Raw genomic sequence first — 19,706 nt, 5'->3', positions numbered from 1 at the left:
TACAAAATACCTTAGTTGTTACAACAAATACAATATGTTTGTAAAAGAAACCGGAAAAATGAACATAAAAAGAAAAAGAATATTTGAAAATTGTAATGAAAACTGATGAACTGAATTATTGAACTTGAGTATAGTATGATAAATCAACATATACACACAACAATTATTGTATGAATATACCCGATAAAGACATCATATTGTACTCACTATTATTCAATGATTTGAGAAAATCAGCCCTAATATGGATAAATCAGCATGTGGAATACTATTAACATTGTCCTATCGATATACATCCGGAGTTATGTTGGTTTTCGGACAGGACCAATACGGAAAAAGCAGTATTGGCCCCGTGTTGGATGAGTTAAGACGGGACAGACTTCCGGTTTAAATTTTCAGACACTAGCTTACTTAGCAGTTTTATGAACGTTTCTTTATGCATAAAATACATTTGTATTCATATTTTGAACTTGATATCATAAAAAAAGTTTAAACGATGTTCGGTGTTTTTGTAACGTCTTGAAACGGAAATATTTTTCAGCCATTTCGAGTACAACTTTATTTTTACTGTTTCATCTCCATTGATCAACCGATTCTATTAAACTGTATGATTTATGTTTGCTAGATAATATGATAATATAATAAGATTACGTACTTGTTGAATGAGAAATCAGAAATTACACCTGACTATGCTTAGTTTAAGTGAAGAACTAAAATCATTTAAAAACTCTTGGAGTCTGGATTCGAATACAGCTAACCTCTAATCTATAACAGGGCCAATACCGAAACATCAAGTTAATAACACTATAATATATATCTTATATTACATTCATTCAATACAAATAAAAACTTAAGTTATCATCAGGTAAAATGTTTTCATAGAGGTGAAATGGAATTGTTTAGAAATAATGAGTGCCTTACCAGGCGTAGGTGGAGAACTGTCAACCATTACCTCTGAGGACTCAGACTCAACACACAGTTTGGCACCATTACACGCGATTAATTTTATCGTGTATTTGCTCCCATCGTGAAGATCAAGTCGTGCGAACGTATATTCTCTTACCATTCCACAAATCTGAAATATTTATCTTTGTTAAAACTCTCTTTATTTGGTACATCCCCAAATAGCAAGAAAATGTAATTGTTTTAAATAAATTAAAAACACTACTAGTATGTTATTTGAAGAGTGTGAGTTATATGTCGAGTTTTTCTATGCAAATCATTCTTTCCTTTGTCAAAATGACAATCCATTCATGACTAAATACTGATATATAAGCCTCGTTTTAGAAATTAAAATTAAACTGAAAAAAATCATGAACTTACCTCAATTGACGTAGAGTTAAATTCCCCACCTTCGTGTGAGGTCAAAGATAAATATTGTCTTTGAATGAACGACTCTCTGTCATCAACTTCCCATTTGACCTTTAACGTGCTCCTAAAAATTATGCTTTCACCAACTATAGATCCTAAATCTCTTGACAGAAAGGGTTTCTTGTTAATCACTGGCAAAGAATCATCGATCAAAAATCCATTTGATGTTGATTCCACACTTAAACCTGAAATGTATCAAACCATTATATGTTTTTAATATGATAAAACAAAATAATGAATGGTACCAAAAAGATTTTTAAACTCATAGCCAAGAGACCAGACTAAGTCATGGCAAAATCCAAATGAAAAACCACAACCAACATTCAAAACATCACAACGTAAGACTGTACTGTTCCACTAAACAAGGGATTATCATAGGTGCTGTTTATGATAAATGTTATTGTTATACATTTATTTCTTACAACATAAAACATATGACAGTTCAAGGTCCATATGATTAAAGCAATGAAGATATTGTTAATGGTGTTTTTTCATTATTGTAATCGTAAACAAACACAATGCTACAAAGATTATAGTAGCAGTAAGTATAACCAAATTTTTTTTTTAAATCAACGTGTTATTTAATCACATTTACCTGCTTTGTTATAAGCTGTGATAGTGATGTAAATTCGCTCTCCCAGTGGTAAAGTATTTCGCTGTAAATTTGGTTCTACTAAGAGATTGGTTACCGGTAAATGTACAGTCTTGATGATATCATCATATCCTGGTTGTGTTCCTACTCTCCATGCGAAACTTTCAAGTCCTGACTGGGAATCAGAAAACCCATACCATTTGGTAGAAATATAATTCCTAGTAAATATATTAATGAATATAACAAAACCTCCATTTAGTTTTACCTCAATTAAATATAAATATAGTTTATATCTAAATGCTTACATATGAAGGTTGTTTTTTTTTAACTTTTAAAGTGCTGTTAGAAGTTTTGATGCAGATGAAATGTGAACACCGTCTTCGTAAATATAGCGTCTAATTTTATTTCATGTAATTATTCTAATATCAAGAAAAAAGAAACTAGTTGTATAATGCGAGAAAAGAGACTAAGCGTGAAATTTAAACAGATGTAATCTTCACAAACCGTAATGATTGGTATTCCAAATCAAAGATATCAACCCCATCAATGACGGCACCTTTTGTTGGTGGACTGTTATCCACAATAATACCATCTGTTGTCACAGATGTACACAAATCCGCTGTATTACAGGCTGTTATTGTTGTAAAATATCGGATACCAGGACCCAGGTGGATATGACAAAGCGTAAAATCTAAAGAAATAAAAGAACATAAAAATATCTTTAATCTTTCTATCCTACAACCCCTGAGAGATATTTTAAAGATTTCCTTGCAAATCAAAGTATATTGTGTATTGCACCATAACACAAAAGGACACATAAAAGCACTTCATAAAACATAGGGCTAACGAACAGGGCTTTAAATTAGACTTACAATTTAAATAAATCAACATGATTCTTTTCAGATGTTCGTTATACATTAAGTTCCAACAAGAATAACAAAACTGAAATTAGGGTTATCAAATGTAACATCTGACCCTAAATATATATGTTTTACTTACTATTTACTATGCCAATTCCTTGATGTCTAAGTACATCCTGACAACCTGAACAGGTCCCGACACTGACATAATAATTCTTGATAAAGGAATGTGAGTCATAAAATCCATCCCAATAAACTGACAATTTACGAAGATTTGTTTGATAATCAACATCGCTCATTTCAGCCTCTGTAATATCAGGATTGGAATCGTATACAGAACCAGCAACTGGTGGTGACATGTCGAATATAAATGCCCATGACGAGGTCGTAGCTATTAGTTTGGCTCGATTAACGGCCTGATGAGTAAAATATAAAGAATATCTGAAACAACATATGAAATTTGTACACAAATTAATATCATATGCAAACTATGCTGCAACAAATAACATGTATATAAACTCATAATAGATACCAGGATTGTTTTTTTTTTATTTACTATATTTTTCATATTTTTCATATTGAAAACTTGAAACATATGTGGTTGAGGCATTTTGTGCATATCATTTTACTATATTGTAATTAATTAACAATAAATTCTACACATCAAAATTGGTGAACTATATGGTCATGATGGTATATTGAACAGTTTTGTAAATAGTTACATATTTCTTTTATTCTTACCTTCTTGCTGTATATAAATGTTTTTGTTTTTATGAATCTTAGTTCAGTCTACTATAAACATTAATTTAAGAAAAATAACCTTGACCGTAATGAAGTATTGATGTCCCTCGTGAATATCAATATTTGTATCTTCAGCAGAGATTCCACAATCCAAAGTGGTTGCAGTAAACGGAATGATATTGTCATCTCCTGGATGAGAACCTATTGCCCAGAGGTAGTGGTCTATTCCACTTTCCATGTCCGTGAAAACATCTGTCCAACTACAAAGAAAAAAGGTTAATACCTTTGATAACTATAAATAACGTTTACGGAAATAAATATAAAGGTATACCCTATCATGTGGTATTTCAACTATACACAGTATACTGGAATGTTTATCAATTTTGTTTATATTTTTCAGCATAATTTATGATAATGACATCACAATATTATTTCAGTACTACAATTTACTCAAATGTATTGATAAGTATTATATCTACGTTCAGAACAGTTCAAAGAATTAAAAACAGCACAAAATGGTCAAAAGGTATTTTATTATTATTAGATATATGGAACGTTGAAAAATTTAAGGTCTTCATATTTTGTCATTTCAGTCAAATATGTGTATGTACAAATGGTATTTCTTCAAACTAAGCTACTAATAGAAAATTGGAAAAAAGCAATGAAGTTACCAAGCATTTATTGCGCTGAGATCTGTCAAATGTCTTCCTTGTATGTGTACGGTCACACTAGACTTTTGAGGAGCAGTGTTATCAATCTTAACTGGTAGTGTGTTGACAATAGCACTTCTTCGCAAAAAATCAATTGCTGTAAAAACGTTAATAAAACTTTCATGAATAGTACTTGCATAATATTTCCAACTGAAGAAAACAAATTCGACAGCTATATCCCGTAAATCCCTTTTAGCTATTATTTTTACTTTTATATTTCATGTTTGCTCTCAATATTAAAAGGTTATGAAAACTAAATACCCTTTACTGTTGCATAATACTCATGTCCGTTCTGTAAACGTAAATTATTGAAGGTGAAGTGATTGACTATTCCTACTGATAAATACGCAGCTACATCTGTCCCACCATTCGTAGAACCTTAAAAATAACAACAGTGTATGCATTAAACAATAATTTACATGTGACTGTAACCCAAATAACATCAAATGTAAAGGTATCACATAACACATAGTTATCAATTTACTAGTTTCAGAAATTTGTACTAGCCTGGAGTGTCATTACAGCTGCATATACATACCTCAACCACCCAAAAAATGGATAAACCATGTGTTTGTCGCACTTTATATTGCTAAATCAGATGTTTTACAATAATTAAATGTAGCTTATAATATATATATATATATATCTAATTGTATTCCTTGTTTTCGCTAAAACTCGTGCGTGTCTCCCCGAATTTTGTATCTCATCCTCTTATAGTTGATGAGTTTCTTTCGGGGTTTTTTTTTTGTGACCTGATTTTGTTTTCTCTCAATCGACCTATAGCATTTGAACAGCGGTATACTACAATTTGTTTTTAATGAATTGCCTGATTAGTATCTTCTGACAATTAAAAAGAGTTTTTACTGAAATCGCATAAAAAAACTAAAAACACGGCTTAAACACTCGAAATGGTAATTACCTGTATAAACAACCTTATCATTGGATGTACACAAAGTATAATAGTAACTGAGCGTGAAAATTCGTCTGGTCTATGTACATTTCGAGGATTGAACATACATAGATATAAGAAGATGTGGTATGAGTGCCAACGAGACAACTCTCCATTCAAGCCACAATTTATAAAATAAAACCAGTAAATGCGAATAATAATCAACATAAGGCGCCCTGTTGTAGAGTAGTGTTAAGACATTATGCATACCTAATCCAACTTGGTATTCTTTTATCCCAGAACTATGAACAGCTTGACCATATTCTTCCACATCAATGAATGAATCCCAGGATACATATAAATCTGACGTTGATGTCTGTTTTTTTTTTAATTAAAAAAAAATGAGTGTATAAATATGATAAATCTAACATATCAAATACAAACAAAATTATGTCAAACATATATGTATGTATCTAGGGGAACGGATTGACAAAAACTCATAAAAAAGACCAGGCTTATTATTTATAATGCCATAAGCCTCATCAGTGGTAATATAATATATTACATTTCAACCTCTAAATCAGAGACTATATATAAATGTCACAAAAATACGTTAACGACTATTTGTTGACTCATGTGCTGTCGTTAATGGAAGACGTTCGTTGTTATTCTGCGGTAAACACATATTCCAATTATACTGAAAAATTATTTATTTATTCGTTTCTCTGTGCCGAGTGTTCTTGTGTTTGTTTGTACTGCATTCATGTCAGATAGTGTTGTCATCTTAGAGGTGTTTGGTAAAATTTCCATATAAGAGAAAGGTTTATTAACCAGGTTGAACCCACAATCTTTTTATTGAAATATCCTGTACCAAGTCAAGGCATATATCAGTTGGTCTCAAATCTATGAATGTTGGCGTTTGTTTATGTTGCACTTCGGTGTTTCTGTTGTTTCGTGTTTTTTCCTCTTATTGATGATGTGTTTCCTTAGGTTTGAGTTCGTGATACGAATTTATTATTTTCTCTCAATCAATTTATAACTTAAGAACAGCAGAATACTACTGTTGTCTTTATTTTTTTGAACTCGCAGTGTCTGAGTGTCTTTTTTTCCCTTTTTGAAATATAATTACCTGATACCTGTCTGAAGAGTCTAAACCTATCCATGCATTACCAGGTCGTGGAGGCGTCATGTCAACTGTAATGCCATCGCTACATGCACTGATCTCAGGGAATGTTTCATTCCATTTTTCATATCTATGAACTATTCTTGGAGCATGGATACACACTATGTACCGTTTGCCGTGATCTAATTCTTCGTTGGTTTTGAAATTTACATTGATGTATGTTTTATCTAGAAGAAAGAAGAGAAAACTCAAGTAAGCGTGATCAAAATGATACACGTAACTTTATAGAAAACATGGAATGTATCAATGACATTTTGTGTGATCTTTACTTTGTTTTGTTTTGTATTTTCTTTACCTTATATTAAGGAAAAGTGAGAGTGTGTTATGCATAATGAACAAATACGACTGAGTATTGTATAAATTATTCTAAATAATAGGGATGTTCTAGTACCTAACAGAAAACCCTGGCCGTTTTTGGCACAACTCTTTTGAACTTTTGGTCCTCGATGCTGTTCAACTTTGTACTTGTTTCGGCTTTCAAACTTTTGTACCTGGGCGTCACTAGTAAGTCTTGTATGGATAAAATGCACTTCTGGCGTATTAAAATTTTTAACTTGTTGCCTTTTGTTAGCTATTATTCGTGTGTTTCTTTGTCCATTATGTTCTCCTATTTATTTATATTGTAGTCCTGTAATGTTGTGTTGTCATTTTAATGTTATATTTCACTTGGCCATAAAAGAGGGAGGTTTGGCATGCCACAAAACCAAGTTCAACCGACCATTTTTTCCTTTAAAAATGTCCTGTACCAAGTCAGGAATATGGCCATTGTTATATTATAGTTCGTTTCTGTGTGTGTTACATTATAACGTTGTGTTTCCATTGTGTCTTTTGTTTTTTCTTTTTTTTTTAGTGTGAATTCACATTACTATAAGACGTGTCACGGTACTTATCTATCCCAAATTCATGTATTTGGTTTTGATGTTATATTTGTTATTCTCATAGGATTTTGTCTAATGCTTAGTCCGTTTCTGTGTGTGTTACATTTTAATGTTGTGTCGTTGTTCTCCTCTTATATTTAATGCGTTTCCCTCAGTTTTAGTTTGTTACCCAGATATTGTTTTTTGTCCATGGATTTATTAGTTTTGAACAGCGGTATACTAATGTTGCCTTTATAGTTCAAACGGTCGATTGTGATACACAGGATACATGTTTTTATTTGCTTGTGTATTATATCTTTCGATTAATGACTCATTCACAGATGTCTGCTTCTTTTCTTATGTGAGTCGTGTCATACTGCGTTCAATGACATCATTTATTTGATTTAAAGTACCATTGTGTATTTGATCGAATCTAACCTTAAGTTGACTAATCAGTATTGCTGAAGCAGTTCACAACATACTGTCAAGTTACAATTTTAGAATTAATAGAGAAATTGATTTTACTATGTTTATAACGGTCCGTATTTAGTTATTTTAACAATTATGTAAAACGAGTAGTAAATATTGTTATATTCCATGCAAAACTCTTTTCTTGACATGACATTATCAGATGATTTCCATTGAATATATATATTTTGTTGATTCGAACACGTTTGAAAGATTTTGTTAAATATACCATTCAAAAAAAGCCATTCCAAAGTGTTCCCACACTTTCTAAATCTTGTCTAAGGACTGCAAAATATATATAATAATAATCTGTAATTAAACAGAAATTCATAATTTTAGCAAATAATTCCAAAGTAATCCTTATAATATAGTCAACCCACAACTGTACCTGTGTGACCACATTTAATAGTTGAAGGATGAGAACACGGATCCACTAAATTTAACATCGTTTTATTCTTTAAGTAACCTGTCTTATAGAGGTTTTCCGAATCTAGGACAGCCCACGTATAATTCTTATGGCGAAGTGTAGGCCACAACGCAGATATGATATTCACATAAGGGGTGTAATCCGTATCTAGTACTTCCCATTTGTCGTTTTCCGCCAGGTAGATTTCTTGTCCAAAACCATCACGGATAGAACCATCTGAAATATCAACATTATGGTCGATTTCCATTTACATTTCAAAATGGGTAAAAGTATACCATCAAATAAAAAAGAAAACCGTTGTTGATTTACGCAAATACAGTTACAAAGGTTTCTTTTTTAAATCATGACACATTAATCTGCTTTTTATTATTGTTCTTTAAATTAAATCTATAAATTTATGGATTTCATAAGGATAACACATCACGTTCCACATGTTGCACCTGACGTGTGTGTCGTGTCAAAACAAACCAGATGATCAGTCTATTTGAAACGTCTCATTCAAGGAAAGGAAGGCAGGATTGTGGTAACAACAAATGAAACACATCTCCCGTCTTCAAATAAAAATCCTTTTGTAACTATCGCCATCATGTATATACAAATCTTAACACTGTAAAACAAATACGTGATCCCGACAACATGATTACAGAAAACTTCAATAATGAAAAAAAGAAAAATATATTTTGAATCGCAGGCTTCACATTTTCTCGCTAGGATAGGAAACAAGTTGTTGATTAAATGGATTATGTCAATACGAGAAAAGACAAAGCATATTTAAAAAAAATATATCAAAAAGTTAAGTTTTAGAAATGATGGGATTTTTTTTTTTTCAAAATTAACATAATCAGATATTTTGTTTAACTCTGTATTCAATTCAAAGATGAATCATTCAGAATACATCCTCTTTATTTTTGTTTCTATAGGAAGAAATACATGTAATACAGTACAACAGAACTGAAAAATAACATATCCCGTTTTGTATCTCTAATAAGGTCTTTCTTAGGTTGCTGGTGAATAGAAGTATAGTCACTTTTGGGTTTTTTCTGATCAGTAGTAAAATCAGTGGGGCGTCTATTTGACTTTGTTGGACGTTCGGAAAGGGAGCAATAAGTCAAATGTCTTGTGTAGAAAGACTGTCACACTCTCTGATAAGAGCAATATTTTATTAATTGATCTAAATGAAAGTGACTATTTGTGATGAATTGATTTATGTGTTTACGATTTTGGAGAATTAAATGTTACATCTTAATTTTGTTTGTATATAACTAGACTTGCTTCAAAACATAATACCGCACGTTCTTTTATATATTTTTATAATATTATTGTGCATGCTACCTACCCAAATATAATTCTGGTTCCCCTACTGCATCTATTACAATATTTGGAACAATTAAGGCCTTATCATTGCACTGTTTTATTTCCTTAGAAATTACAGACCATATTCCAGCTTTGTTGTATCCTCTTATAAATATCTTACGACATTTTGAAAAGTCAATACTGCCATTAAAAGGAGCGTCAAAACTTATCTGTGGAAATAAAAAAGAATGGAAGTGTACGATGTTAACAAAATGAACGATGACATAATTGAATTGGTCAAACATATATCAAATTACGTAAATATCTGTTTATTCATTTTGTAAAACGTATGATACAATCTCAAACAACAGAAAAACGTAACTTTACCTTAAACAATGATGGTAACTCCATTACTTTAAAGATAAAGGCTACTACAGATACAGTTAAGTCGGCTTCATATCTTGACTTACATCTAGAAATTGACAATGAGGGTCGATTGAAAACAAAACTTTACGACAAAAGAGAAGATTTCAGCTTTCCAATTGTGAACTTTCCATTTATAAGTAGCAACATCCCAGCAGCACCTGCATACGGGGTATATATCTCCCAATTGATACGATATTCCCGTGCTTGCATTTCCTATCATGATTTTCTTGATAGAGGGTTACTGCTCACAAGGAAGCTATTAAACCAAGAGTTCCAAATGGTGAAGTTGAAATCATCCCTTCGGAAATCTTACGGACGCCATCACGAGTTAGTTGACCGTTATGGAATAACCGTTTCACAAATGATATCGGACATGTTCCTTAAGTCGTAACTACAATCCCCTTCCCTTTCATGAATGTGACCTACCGAATTACACTATTTACCGGATCTGAAATCACATAAGCAACACGACGGGTGCCTCATGTGGAGCAGGATCTGCTTACCCTTCCGGAGCACCTGAGATCACCCCTAGTTTTTGGTGGGGTTCGTGTTGTTTATTCTTTAGTTTTCTATGTTGTGTCATGTGTACTATACTATTGTTTTTCTGTTTGTATTTTTCATTTTTAGCCATGGCGTTGTCAGTTTGTTTTAGATTTATGAGTTTGACTGTCCCTTTGGTATCTTTCGTCCCTCTTTTAAACTTACAATTGGCATTTGAAATGTGTTGTTAATTACACTCTTACCTGCGTAAGGTTTGAAACTGTACTCATCAAAACTTCATTCCATTTAGTATGCATTCCCAAATTATCCCCTATTGTCCACTCATAGAGTCCTATAACTGATATTGCTTCATTCCTGTCCACTATATCAGGATCATAAAACTTGTCAAATTTGATTCTCAACTAAAAAAAAGAAACCACAAGTGTAAAGTCGACAATAGTCAATGTCGAAAGCACACCTTTTTATTTCTAGAAAGATTATATGTTTATTTTATAATTGATCGTTCAAAGATGCCTTGCTACGTAGAGAAATAGAGTCGCGTTCTACCAGTCAAACCGATAAATGATTAGGTAAATGTTGAACTTTACGCTATTGAATGTTGCCGGCTTCTTTTATGAAAACATCTGAAGTGTCAAAACCTCAAACTTTTTTTTTCATGCAACCAAATTCATGAAGTTCAACATTTTTAGAAAAAAATCGATCACTGAAAAAAAAAACTCGTCATTTTTTAAACAAGAAAAAGATTATTGTAAATTCCCAAGTCCACAACTAGTCTGAAACGTTGGTAAGAATAACATGCAACAAGATTATTGTGTTTACAATCGTAAAATATACCAACTTTCAATTAGCTTTCATTAAGTCTTTAATGTTCAGTAAAGTGTTAAGAACTAAACATTCTTCACATTGCAACTTTCGTTGTACACATTCTATTTAATTTCAGGATTATTTTTTAATTCAAAACTAATTACCAAGTTTGTATTATTAGAACCATGTATCAAGTTCACAGACAGTTCTCCTGTGACCGGGGAATTATATATAACAGCTATTACATTACTGGTTACATTTGGAAAACATTTCTCTTCTGCACATAGTTTTACAACAGCTCTGTAAAAACGTCCAGCCTTCATATCCAACTGTCCAATAGTAGTATACTGATTCGTACCGACGTAAATGTAGTCATGAAAGTTCTCCCAATAATCTACAAAAAAAACAATACAACGTTTACCTATCCGAAAAATATTTATGTAGGGGTCACCCAGCTGAAGCACGTCCCGGATGCGGAATTATCTCGATGTGTTGAAAACCAATTGGAGGCCTTCGGCAGCTTTCTGTTCTTTGGTCGGTTTGTTTTTTCTTTGACAAATTCCCGATTTCAATTCCCAAATTAAAAAAATCAAGAAGACTGTTATTCCGGTATGAAATGGAAAGGTGAAACAGCTTTCGTACTTTAATCAGGTATATATGTATATGGCAATCCAATCTAAAGCAGGAAGGTAAAGTACCCAATTTAAAAAAAACCAACAAAAATCATTATTATGTTTTGATACTGTTTAAATACAACAATAGAATAACAGTGCAGTTTTATTGGAGGTGGTATATGTTGGTTTATACACCAGTCAAGTAATGGAATTGTTTTGCGCCATTTGTCTATCTGATTATTTGTTTTACTTTCAAGATAAAACTTACCTCCGACTTGCCATCGTTCTTCAATGGCCATATACGAATCATGAAAGTAACTATGATACTTCGTAGGCATACTCCAGTATGCACTAAATGTCGTTCCCGATGTTTGATAGTCAACGTCCTCGACACATAATGGTCTAGTATCCTATAAAATGAAATTATTACAGGTAACAGTAGTTCCCAGTATCTAAATCAGATGAACTGAACTCATTTTGAACATACAAATCAGGTAGCAATCACTTTCACCTTGTAAAATAATCAAAACTTTGAAAGAAAAGAAATCAGTTGCGTTGACATGGTATCTCTTACTGCGCGTGTAATACCGCCATAAATATAAAGTTTGTAAAGTCATATAATGATTCGCCAAAATTATCATAAAAACGTATAAAAATAGATGAGGTATATGTGTTAATAAGAAGACTCTCCACCAGACATCATATGGCAGAGAAGATGACAACTAACTATAATGCATTTCTCTAAAGTTTTTCAGTATCTACATAGAAATGATTTGTTTGACGAAAATATTATTTGATAGATGTTTACTTTTCTCAAACTTGAATCAATTATGACAAACAAGTGAAAAGACCGACAACTTGAATTACTTCATGTTAATTTTAAAAGTTATCCTTTGCAATCATTGAGATATATATCTTTCAGCATTTACAGGTGATTATTTACAAGTCATTTTCTACAGAAGCGCCTTTGACAGTTCATGCATAAATTTAGCTTTTATCAGTTTTTCGTTTAAAGATTACGAGGCATCAATTTACGGGTTGATGGTTGCAAATTGAGATACTGCCGACGCTCTTAACTTTTTGCTCAATTAAAGACCATCAACGTTGCAATCACATATATAAAGTTGTCCACCCAAATAAAAACAAACATACTCAGTCTATATGACATTGTAAACAGTGTGACTATTTACCTTATAATGGTGGCTTGATTTGAGCACATTTCGTCCTAAAATATATAGTTCGTTTATGATAATTTACAGCATGGTTGACTGTACAAGTATTTTACTCCAGATATTATTTTTTAACTATAATAAATAACTATGAAATTTTAGAATTTGTTTGCCTTTGCAGTTCTCAGTTAAAGGTGAATTTGTAATAAAACGGAAACCCATGAGTAGCCTTACGGCGCAATTTAAGAGGTTTATGAAACATGAATTTATCAATAATCAGTTTGAAAAACGAAAAGCTATATCATAGTATAAACTAAACATATTCAGTACTTATATGACAATAATAAGATGGGTATGATTGTCAATGAGACAACATCAAATGAGGTGGTTGTATGCAAGTATATAGGCAACCGCACGGCTTCATAAAAAACCTACCGAAAAAAAGTTTCATGTTGTTCACTAAAAAACTTCAAAAATCTTACCTGTACAATTATTACCATCTCTTACTACTATCTCTTTCAATTTAGTTTTTATGTCTAAAACTCTGACTCCGTCTGAAGTAACATTTACACTCCCTACAGTTGTGCTTGCTTTTACCGTTGCATAGTAAATCTAACAACAAAGAAATAAGCTAAGTGTAGTCCTTGTGTCAAAAGGGTGAACATTTAACATTTCTTGTCTCTATATGGAAATATATTAAAAGTTTGCATTCATATTGCATCTTTTCTAATCATTTCAGTGTTCCTGTTTGAATTGTTTAACAATTCTTTTAGGCATAAGTACAGTTTTGTAAGGTATTAAGTGAATCTGTTTTGCAAGGATCAAAAGAAACACAAAAAAGGGAAAATACCCTAACTCTAACTTCAGCACAAACTTTGTAAAATTATAAAAAGGAAGTTATACCTAATATATATTACCTTAAAAAACATCAGGGATAATCCAGAAAATAGATGTTTGGTAGCTAAATAATTTGTGGATTGCCAAGGAACGACATCACAAATTCCTGGAATTGTACCTAGGCAAACATCTATGCTAACATTTTCATAGGGATGTATAAATCCTGTCCATGATACTGCAAATGAAGCTGTATCAACAGTGAAATCGATATCCTCTATGTCCTTTACAAAGTATACAAGAAATATTCAAATGCATTAAGATTTAAATACAAGTTTGCAGTAACTGTCAAGTTTCATGTTTGTTACATTTGTAGTACGTTAAAAATAAATGCTAATAAATAGGCGACTGAAATCATCATTTATTTAAAGGTTTGAAGAGGCAAAAAAAACAAAAACGTTTTTATCAATGTAAGCTGCGGCAAATATTCGCTCTTAAATATTTGTATACTTGTTTTGGTTAATATTTCAGTTTCATTATGTATATCTCTTTCATATTCATTTGTTAACATTTACTGTTTGCAATAGCATTAAGTATTCTATATAATAAGGATGTTCTTATCCCGTGCATAAAAACAATGCCGTATTTGTCAAAACCTTTTCAACTTTTAATCTTCAGTGCTGTACAACTTTGTACCTTTTTCACGTTCGATCTTTTATATATAGGCGTTATGTATTCAGGTTTAGTTTTCTGTAATTAGTTAATACTTTAGTTTCCTTGTGTATATCTCTTTCATATTCATTTGATAAAATTTACTGTTTGCAATAGCATGAATTGTTCTATATAATTAGAATGTTCTTATCCCGGGCATAAAAACAATGCCGTATTTTGCGAAACCTTTTCAACTTTTGATCTTCAGTGCTGTACAACTTTGTACTTTTTTCACTTTCGATCTTTTATATCTGGGCGTCACTGGTGAGTCTTGTGTGGGCAAGGCGCGTTTTTGGCGTATTGAATTTTAAACCTGATGCTTTTTGTTATCTATTAATCATGTTTTTCTGTGTCTAATATGTTCTCCTATTTATTTGTATTGTAGTCCTGTAATATTATGTTGTCATTTCAATGTTATATTTAACTTTGCCATTAAAGTGCGAGGTTTGGCATGCCTTAAAACCAGGTTCAACCCACCACTTTTATTCCCCTTTAAAAGTGTCCTGTACCAAGTCAGGAAGATGGTCATTGTTATATATTGTTCGTTTCTCTTTGTGTTGCATTTTAACGTTGAGTCGTTTGTGTTTTCTCTTATTTTTGAGATATTGAGATAAGACGTGGCACGGTACTTGTCTATCCCAAATTCATGTATTTGGTTTTCATGTTACATTTGTTATTCTCGTGGTGTTTTGTCTGATGATTGGTCTGTTTCTGTGTGTGTTGCGTTTCGATGTTGTGTCGTTGTTCTCCTCTTATATTTAATGCGTTTCGCTCGGTTTTGGTTTGTTACCCCGATTTTGTTTTTTGTCCATGGATTTATGAGTTTTGAACAGCGGTATACTACTGTTGCCTTTATTTGGTAGCCGATAACACATCGTCTCATTTAATCAAATTAAAGAAATAGTTGTTGAAATAAAGGCAAATCATTCTGAAACATAAGGTATAATTTCTGTTAACAAGAGCGTTAAATTTGTATGGTTTAAGTCATTAAACGTTCTATCCTTACTATTCATAACTACGATATGTATATCGAAACGCATTACCTGGTAATTGCTTTCTTAATATGCTTTCATCCATAACAATCACACAACATCCCTTTATTTCTTTATTTACTGAAATGATTTTTGTGCGAAATATTATATTGACTATAATATTTAATTCGGTTTTTTGTCCGCGCAGTTTAAAAGCTTGAATTGAAGCGCTTTTTTTTAACAATTAACATGTCTTAAAAGTCTCAATGTCATGAATGCCGTGTCTAGTTCTGTTATGTTTTAAAACTGAATAAATCTACAAAACAACACGGTTAGATATTAACTTACTATTGTATGTCTCGATGACATATATTGTGACGATATATCAAAGACAATTCCCTCAGATGGACGTTGAACGTTGTGATTGTATGCAACAGAAGATTGTAGTACTGATAGACCAACAACATTGGTAGCCTTGATTGTAAAATAATATTCATGATGTCCATGTAGAGACCATTTTAGCTTCGATATTGGTAGAACTGTACAAGTAGGCGGAATGGTCATTTTGCACGGTCCGCCATATTGTAAATTATGAAAATGCTGTAAATCATACTTATATTGCTGATGACCTGTAATACAAAATCGGATTTTGTTTAAAATTGGCACTGTCATTAATAATAATGATTTCCTAACTGTTAGCCATGGCCATTTAAAAAAAATGCATATAACGATTTACCTTATCTGTTGTTACATTGTCACAGTATTTCATCATTCTGATCTTTTGAAGTTATTGTATGGATCTTTATCATTTTAATTTTCTCTAGTAATATGTACGTTTTTTGATTATCTGTAGATGTTGTTTTGATTTTATTTCGACAAAGTAGTATTATATTACTGACATGACACTAAAATCTTATTTAAGGAACATAGTTTGAATTGCTTCTATCTCTTAATCATGTATTTTAAAAAAAATTGACGATAATTCAGGATTTGTTTGAAGAATCACAAAATCATATGGCTATTGTTATTGTAAAGGCGATGAATCAACCGAAACGACGTTTTAAAATGATAATCTCAACAAGTTGTATTGTTTACTATATTTAATGTTCATGTAGCAACTTGCAACCCACTCTAAACTATGCAAAACTTGCAATTATCAAACAATTCTCACCAAAGGCATATTGAAATTGTAAAGGATAAGGATCCTCTTGATCTGTAAAACTATCTCCTGACCAATTGGCGACAAGAACATTTCCTCTAAGTGTAATATCAATCCTTTCTCCGGTAAACTGTGGTTTGGTTGTATCAATAATAAATGGTCCTATGCTCTACAATTTCAGGTTTTGTTAAAAAAAAAATGTATATTAGGTAGAAAGCTAAATAGGTAGTTTATGTGTACCTTGCCGAAAAGTATAAATTCACAAAACTATCTTCAAAAAGTTTGACTTATACATGTACACCTATGACGAGACAATATTTTCCATATATTTGGTGCGAAAATCTATGTGGAACGTTTTGTACGTATGACGTTATAATAAAGGCATATTTGATAGAAATAACCTTCATACCTAAAGTTTCTTTCATTCAATAGGCAACAACATTAAAAATACAGATATTGAAATGACAAAGATATATTTAAATAAGATATTTTGGTGATTTGAGAGATTTTGCAGATTTCCAGCTAATTTAATTTTAAGACCGATTCAAAAATATTTGTCCTGCTATCAGAAAAACTAACAATATTTCTAATAAACATTTACACACACTTTGTGTAATTTTTCGAAATCAAAAGGAACAAAGAAAAGATCTCTCTTTTGTGTTGGAATGAATGACAATCTATGATAAAGTGCAATACGTGCAATCTGTCAATTTGGAGATACAAAGTCTAATGATGTACAAAAGAGTCGTGCTATAATTCTTTTAAGACAAAACATAGATAACATGAAAACTTTTACTAGATATGCTATAATCAATTAGTTGGAGTAATTAAAAGTTACCTGAATCCCTACAACACCTGATTTGCTGATTGTCTTCATAATAATATGAAATTCCTTTCCATCTGGAACATTGGGATGATTCAGTCGAAAATGTTTATGGTGTTTTGATGAACGAAAATATACAATATCCGGTGCAACACTGTTTGCAGTTGACGACAGTCCAATTTGATAATCATAAACAAATTGAGCATTGACGGCTGATTTCCATGTCATCTTCAACTGAAAAAATAAAATTACAAAAATAACGAACTCTGAGGAAGATCAAAACGAAAAGTCTCTAATCAAATGGCAAAATCAAAAGCTCAACACATCAAACGAATGAATAACAATTGCCATATTGCTGACTTGGTACAGGCATTGTAGAAAATAGTTGATTAAACCTGGTTGTATAAGTAGCTGAACCACTCATTTGTATGGCAGTTGCATACAATTACATTATATCGAAAACAATGTGTAAACAAAATAAACAGACATAATAGCTAAAATGTATATACGTAGCTTCTTTTGAAAAAATATATTAAATTAATACTGCAAATAAACATATTTAGCTAATGTGAATTTTAGTGTTTGTAAAGCTTAGAGATGGCGTTTTAATCGAACGAACACTGTAGTGTAAAAATGGTGTTTGTTTAATGTGTTATATTAAACTTTAAAAAGCAAAGTAAACCATATTATATAATTTGATGTCTCTTTCATTAGTAAACGAACCTGTGAATGTTTAGCTACGAGTGCAATTATATCGTATTGTGTTGAAAAATGACAAATTCTATCTGGTATTGTATTTGTAATGCTTCCTTCAGGAAATACTGTTACATTTGGCATTGAAAATATTCTGAAAAGTGAAAAGCTAGAGATAAATAAATGCAACAGTAGTATACCGATGTTCAAAACTCATAAATCGATAGAAAAAAACAAATCCGGGTCACAAACCAAAACCGAGGGAAACGCATTAAATATAAGAGAATGACGACACAACATTAAACTATAACACACACAGAAACGAACTGAAAACAGTTCATTGAAATTATCTGTTACATTTTATACTCTCAATGATGATGTTATGAATCTGACAGTTTGAGATTTTTATTGCACATTAATAAAATAGTTACGAATATCTTGGACGAGTATTTTATACACTAAACACAAGGGCATGATAATCGATCTACCGATGTCGACACACATGTGTTTGATAATTGGAATATCAATTTATTTATTTTATACTTTATCGAATTGATATCGGCTTTTATCATTATGTGTAGAATAGCATTTGACGGACTCTTCAGAAATATAAATATGGAATGTACTCTTGTGGACAGTTGTCTCATTGCCACATCTTCTATTTATATATCTGTTTGGTTTTTTCTTGGTGTCTCTAAAGCAACCACCATCGATCTAGACTTCTAGGCAACGATTTAAAAGGTTGACATAGGTTAAAGATTTTAAGCGAGAAAGACGGTTACACTTATAATAGAACATTAGCTAATTTGTTTCTTTTCATATGTTGTATTATAATTGCAAGTATATACCTCTGATCATGATTGAAATGCTGTATTTTGCATATCACGGTCATTTGATAGTAAAAATACACTGCGTGTAAATGAAACTATATTTCACAGTATCACATACTTGCAGTTGTCTGTTTTATTTTGAATAAAATGTCTCGTCAGCTTGTCACTTAATAACCAAATCGTTCCATTTTCATCTTTCACTAATCTTGGTCTTGATTTAGCTCCTTCTACAGAAAATTCAGTCACATATGGAACATCAGTTGTGATCGTTACACCATCGGAACATACGACGTTTGAATTTTCGTTTGCTCTGTTCACTGCAACAACTGATGCATAGTATGTGCCTTCCTCAGAAGCGACAAAGCTGACATATGTGTTGTATGTGAGATTAACCTGTATGTAGAAAGTAAGATAACAAAAATACTGAAATCCACGGGAAATTTAAAACGAAAAGTCCGTTATGAAATGTTAAAATCAACAACTCAAAAACAAATTACGAATGGAAAACAACTGTCATAATCATGACTTGGTACAGGAATTTCCTTGTGTAGATCCAAATTACAATGAACGTGTATTTTGTACATGAATAAACATATAAACAATGTTAATATACCGAAATTGACGATTTAACTTGAACTTAATAAGGTTTTCAAAGGAATTTTATTGGTCATAAACTATTAGTCGGCTGGCACTGTGTGGGAAGGACACACTTTATTGAGAATCGTAATGATCATTTTATAGTTTTTTGTTTGTTGACTACTGGGTATGTATTTAATTTTTTTC

The 19,706-nt window shown here is 31.7% G+C and overlaps 2 protein-coding genes and 1 long non-coding RNA gene across 3 annotated transcripts; all 3 read right to left on the bottom strand.

Moving 5' to 3' along the window:
- Window positions 1-847: 847 nt before the first annotated feature.
- On the bottom strand, window positions 848-12,124 carry LOC139482929 (uncharacterized). The gene is made up of 15 exons (XM_071266956.1): window positions 12,002-12,124; window positions 11,284-11,513; window positions 10,558-10,716; window positions 9,432-9,618; window positions 8,057-8,311; window positions 6,290-6,510; window positions 5,431-5,536; window positions 4,533-4,649; window positions 4,233-4,368; window positions 3,641-3,821; window positions 2,960-3,236; window positions 2,465-2,651; window positions 1,964-2,178; window positions 1,321-1,553; window positions 848-1,072 (listed from the first exon to the last, which is right to left on the bottom strand). Exons 1-15 carry the CDS (start codon window positions 12,069-12,071, stop codon window positions 848-850), a joined length of 2,799 nt encoding a protein of 932 aa, XP_071123057.1. The 5' UTR covers window positions 12,072-12,124.
- Window positions 12,125-12,874: 750 nt separating this feature from the next.
- LOC139529856 (uncharacterized) lies at window positions 12,875-14,012 on the bottom strand. The gene is made up of 3 exons (XR_011665908.1): window positions 13,820-14,012; window positions 13,385-13,514; window positions 12,875-12,958 (listed from the first exon to the last, which is right to left on the bottom strand). It is a non-coding gene; the product is annotated as an uncharacterized lncRNA (long non-coding RNA).
- A 1,745-nt stretch (window positions 14,013-15,757) lies between these two features.
- On the bottom strand, window positions 15,758-19,657 carry LOC139482928 (uncharacterized). Its single transcript, XM_071266955.1, has 6 exons — window positions 19,634-19,657; window positions 19,042-19,316; window positions 18,124-18,247; window positions 17,416-17,634; window positions 16,590-16,746; window positions 15,758-16,047 (listed from the first exon to the last, which is right to left on the bottom strand). Exons 1-6 carry the CDS (start codon window positions 19,655-19,657, stop codon window positions 15,758-15,760), a joined length of 1,089 nt encoding a protein of 362 aa, XP_071123056.1.
- Between the last annotated feature and the right edge of the window lie 49 nt (window positions 19,658-19,706).

The sequence above is a fragment of the Mytilus edulis genome, chromosome 7 (assembly GCF_963676685.1).
Source record: "Mytilus edulis chromosome 7, xbMytEdul2.2, whole genome shotgun sequence".
NCBI classification, from domain to species: domain Eukaryota; kingdom Metazoa; phylum Mollusca; class Bivalvia; order Mytilida; family Mytilidae; genus Mytilus; species Mytilus edulis.
This window is presented reverse-complemented; position numbering and strand designations above follow the sequence as displayed.

What these genes read in the sequence shown, in the direction of transcription:
- LOC139482929 (XM_071266956.1), bottom strand. Translation starts at nt 12,071, where the DNA reads ATGCCTACGAAGTATCATAGTTACTTTCATGATTCGTATATGGCCATT. An exon ending in GTTCTAATAATACAAACTTG is followed by an intron (nt 10,717 to 11,283) that starts GTAATTAGTTTT and finishes TCTTTTTTTTAG; the next exon opens with TTGAGAATCAAATTTGACAA. An exon ending in TTGGAATACCAATCATTACG is followed by an intron (nt 2,179 to 2,464) that starts GTTTGTGAAGAT and finishes TATATTTACTAG; the next exon opens with GAATTATATTTCTACCAAAT.
- LOC139482928 (XM_071266955.1), bottom strand. Translation starts at nt 19,657, where the DNA reads ATGATCATTACGATTCTCAATAAA. An exon ending in AATAAAACAGACAACTGCAA is followed by an intron (nt 18,248 to 19,041) that starts GTATGTGATACT and finishes TTCACTTTTCAG; the next exon opens with AATATTTTCAATGCCAAATG. An exon ending in CAGGTGTTGTAGGGATTCAG is followed by an intron (nt 16,747 to 17,415) that starts GTAACTTTTAAT and finishes CTGAAATTGTAG; the next exon opens with AGCATAGGACCATTTATTAT.